The sequence below is a fragment of the Aptenodytes forsteri genome, unplaced genomic scaffold, assembly GCF_000699145.1.
Source record: "Aptenodytes forsteri isolate BGI_AS27 unplaced genomic scaffold, ASM69914v1 Scaffold100, whole genome shotgun sequence".
Lineage (NCBI taxonomy): Eukaryota > Metazoa > Chordata > Aves > Sphenisciformes > Spheniscidae > Aptenodytes > Aptenodytes forsteri.
The window spans coordinates 1,792,109-1,795,938 of record NW_008796216.1 but is presented as its reverse complement, the minus strand read 5'-3'; the positions used below and the strand labels follow the sequence as shown (position 1 = coordinate 1,795,938).

General features: G+C 34.1%; 2 protein-coding genes across 4 annotated transcripts in view; one reads left to right on the top strand and one right to left on the bottom strand.

Moving 5' to 3' along the window:
- MCPH1 (microcephalin 1) overlaps nt 1-3,830 on the top strand; it is a 142,740-nt gene that overhangs the window by 53,762 nt on the left and 85,148 nt on the right. The window lies entirely within an intron of this gene.
- The window catches only part of ANGPT2 (angiopoietin 2), a 50,675-nt gene continuing 46,911 nt past the window's right edge, over nt 67-3,830 (bottom strand). For all 3 annotated transcript variants that reach the window (XM_009288572.2, XM_009288573.2, XM_009288574.2), the window contains 2 exons: nt 2,807-2,937; nt 67-1,371 (listed from right to left, as the gene is read on the bottom strand). In XM_009288572.2, the coding sequence (XP_009286847.1) occupies nt 1,211-1,371; nt 2,807-2,937 (292 nt within the window). In that variant the 3' untranslated portion in view covers nt 67-1,210. The remainder of the gene's footprint in view (nt 1,372-2,806; nt 2,938-3,830) is intronic.

Here is a 3,830-nt window from a genome sequence, read left to right as displayed (position 1 = left end):
AGTTCAAAAAACAAATTTTAAAAAAAAAAAAAAAAAAAAAAAAAAAAAAAAAAGCAAAAATCACCCAGCAGAGTAATTTATTCACATTGCGTCATACATTGAGGGCCCACCTACAGAGAATTTCTAGGGAGAAGCCCTAACCTTACTGAAAAAAACCCCAACAGTATGACCTTAGATAACTTTCAGATTTTTTTTCCTGTTTTTAAAATGTAGTAATTTGTATCTTAACTCATGAGCATAAATTTAATTGTATCAAAGAACATGCATATGTTTTTTAGTTAGGTTATTTTTACAAAACGTATAGATGTACTACAGCACCAGGTGATAACTGATTGTCATAGACAACCGGACATTTGGTGTCAATGCCGTTGTCTCGGTTTATAAAATACTGATCAGTTATTTTACAGGTAAATGACAAGGAAAGGAAAAAAGTGCAATCTTCATAAAAACATAAACAAACACATACTATATTGTAATTTGCAGGGATTTTTGTAACTTAAAGATAGTGACTGTAATAAGTACAAACTGAAAGAAATTGTGATCTTTGTACACAGTATTTCCCAAGAATAAATGCAAAGTAATTAAATGCTATTTGTCCTCTGTTAAATAAAGTAATACAGGCTATTGGAAAAAATCCCTGAATAAGTGTAAGAAGTTGTTTAGGAGACTATGGGGGGAAAGAATGTATTCTTTAACTGCAATATTGAGCTAATTACAGGACAGTATTTTTTTTTATGTACATAAAAGTCAAACATGACACAGAGAGATAAATAGTTCTAGATCTAGTTAAGTGTTTTATATTAGAGTAATGTTTAAAGTTCAGTGATGAGGCAAAATGCATATTTCTAAAACTATTTTAGGTATTTTTCACAGTTCCAGTTATTTACTAACACATCATAACATAAATGATCAGTAAAACAGAGTCCTTAAGTTGTCTGACAGTTTCTTGGATGTTCTTTTTATTCGGTTGTTTGGCCAAATCACTGTTATACCAGGTTGATGCTTTAACTTTGTGTCTGGTTGAATAATATGAGCTTTAGCTGATCAAGGCTATTGCAATTCAGAAATTCTACTGAACTGATCCCTTCAGAACACTAGCGCATGATTTCTGGGCTTGAAAATGAGACAAGTTGCAGATGTGTGTTTATATGCTCAGCAAATGAAGTCTTTGAAGACTATATAATACATAATTCACATAATGCAAAAGCATTTAGGAATCTGCCGGTCGAATCATCATAGTCGTGGCTTTGAGAGAGTATCCTGAGCCTTTCCAGTAGTACCACTTGATACCGTTGAACTTGTTGTTGTTCTGTCGTAATGGATAATACATTCCATTGAGGTTAGAAGGACCACATGCATCAAACCACCATCCTGTAAGACAGAAAACAAAGAAAAACATCAGCAGATGAAAATGTCAGCCTAGGTAATTTTCATAATAGCATATAAGGACACTTTGTTGTCCTGAAATGAAAAAGAAATCTAAAACCAGGTTTTCATTCCTATGATTTGGAAGTGCTGGTATAAAATACATCCCTCAAACTCAGCAAAGAAATGTATTTACGTATTCACTATATATTCTTGAAGCTTATGTAATACACAGTAGTTTAAAATTGAGAAGGGAAGGCCTTCAGTCAAGCTTAATTTATTATCGATATCAAACATTATTGTTGACAGTCGGTAGAACTTGACTTGAACTATAATGATATTGAGTCTTCTTTGGTTTTTATCTACTCTTTGGTAAATTCCTGTTCTTCACAGATTTAAACTCCTTTCTTAATTGTTTTTAGAGGATTAATTCAGTTATCTGTTTCAGTTCTCTGTGCAGATTAGTTCAAAACCTCTGTGCTGAAACTTGGTAAGAAGGAAAAGGAGAAAAAAGCAGCCCAAATTTATTTTGTATCCTCGTGGTCCTGACCTGTTAGTGGGTCATAAGGAAAATTTATTTTTATTAATAAGATAATATTTTTATACTTCTGTTATGATGGCGATAATGTATGTTCTTTTTGTAATGTATGTGTTCTTTTTGCAGGGCAGTAATCCAATTATCCTTCTGGATAAACTGAAGCTGTCTTTTGTCTTACAACTTGTGCTATAGGGAAACAAACCATTGCTTAAGAAATTATAGGAAGAGAAGTCAAATTTACAAAGCATGTGTTTACATTTCAGAATGTGGAATTCTAGACTGACAAATTATAGAATGGTTTGTATGGTTCAAGATAAAAATACCACCTAAAACTCCAATAACTAGTGAACAATCATTAGAAAAATGTAGATATCTCATATATGTGATGTATCTTAAATTTATGTATTGCCATTTCGTAATTATATTGAAATATGGAATTAAGTATTTGTACCCTTCTGTGGCATGTACAGGATACAGCAGCTTTTGGAGGTTTCTTCTCTCTGGATTGTTAGGGAACAGGTTTGTGCCTAAAGAATCAGGAGCCATTTCACCGACCAACTGAATCTCTAAAGCAAGTTTTTGTTTTGATCTCTGGGACTATGTTATCTCCATCCGTGGAAGAATCTGCTGTCGCTCTGGTTAGTTCCACAATTACAGGCTTTCTTATACCCCAACTTGAGAGACTGGGGTTTTTTTCTCCAGTTTTAACTTTTCTTGTTTTACTTTAACCTTTGTCCAATGATAAAATATTTCATTTGGAGTCACCGTACTAGCGTTTCTATCTGTGAGTTTTGGACTTCTTCAATAGTCAAAATTTACTGTCAAAATTATCACTATTTATCTCACAGACAATTTCAGTGCCAATAAAAATAGGAAGACTGAGAAACAAAAAAACATTCCTACCTCCTGTTAGCATTTGTGAACATTTGCAAATACATTTGTCATTGTCTGCATCCTTTGTGCTAAAATCATTTCCTGGTTGGCTTATACTACTTATTTTGCCTGCTGTCCCAGTGAGTCCTTTAAGGTAGATCCTGTAGAAGTGAGGAATGGAAAAACAATTATTATGTGGAAGTTAATGGTAGCTGATCTGCAAAATAACGATGGAACAGTTTGCAATAAATATCCTGTTCAAATAGTTCGGTTCTCTTCTAGCCAATGTACTGTTGTAAGCTGTTTTGCAGCATAATGTTTGCATATGAGCGGAAATGGTCAGCACAATATTCTAATGAACAGCCTCCACGTTTGTAGAGATGACTGTTTTGTTCATGTCATATTAGAAGAAAATGAGAGGAGGTAGATAATAACTCCTGGAATTTTTCATATATATCATGCATTTCTTAATACTGTAAGTACATTGTGTGCAATTTTTTTTTTTTTAATCAAGTTCAAAAGTTTAAACCAAAACTTTTTTGATTCCTATTTTGCTGTTAGCACAACATGGCAATGTAGCATTACAACTTTGCATCTATGAGAGATAATAGCATTACCTGGACTACTAATTACCAACTAATAACTGGTATTTTAGGAGTTTCTCAATATTTCCCTTTCCGCTTTCTTAATTACTTTTGCTTTTCACATCCTTCATAGATTTATTAGTGTTAAATCATAGAATCATTTAGGTTGGAAAAGACCCTTAAGATCATCAAGTCCAACTGTTAACCTAACACTGCCAAATCCACCACTAAACCATGACCCTAAGCACCACATCTACACGCCTTTTAAATACCTCCAGGGATGGGGACTCAACCACTTCCCTGGGCAGCCTGGTCCAATGCTTTGGACAACCATTTCGGTGAAGAAATTTTTCCTCACATCCAATCTAAACCTCCCCTGGCACAACTTGAGGCCATTTCCTCTCGTCCTATCGCTTGTTACTTGGGAGAAGAGACCAACACCCACCTCGCTACAACCTCCTTTCAGGTAG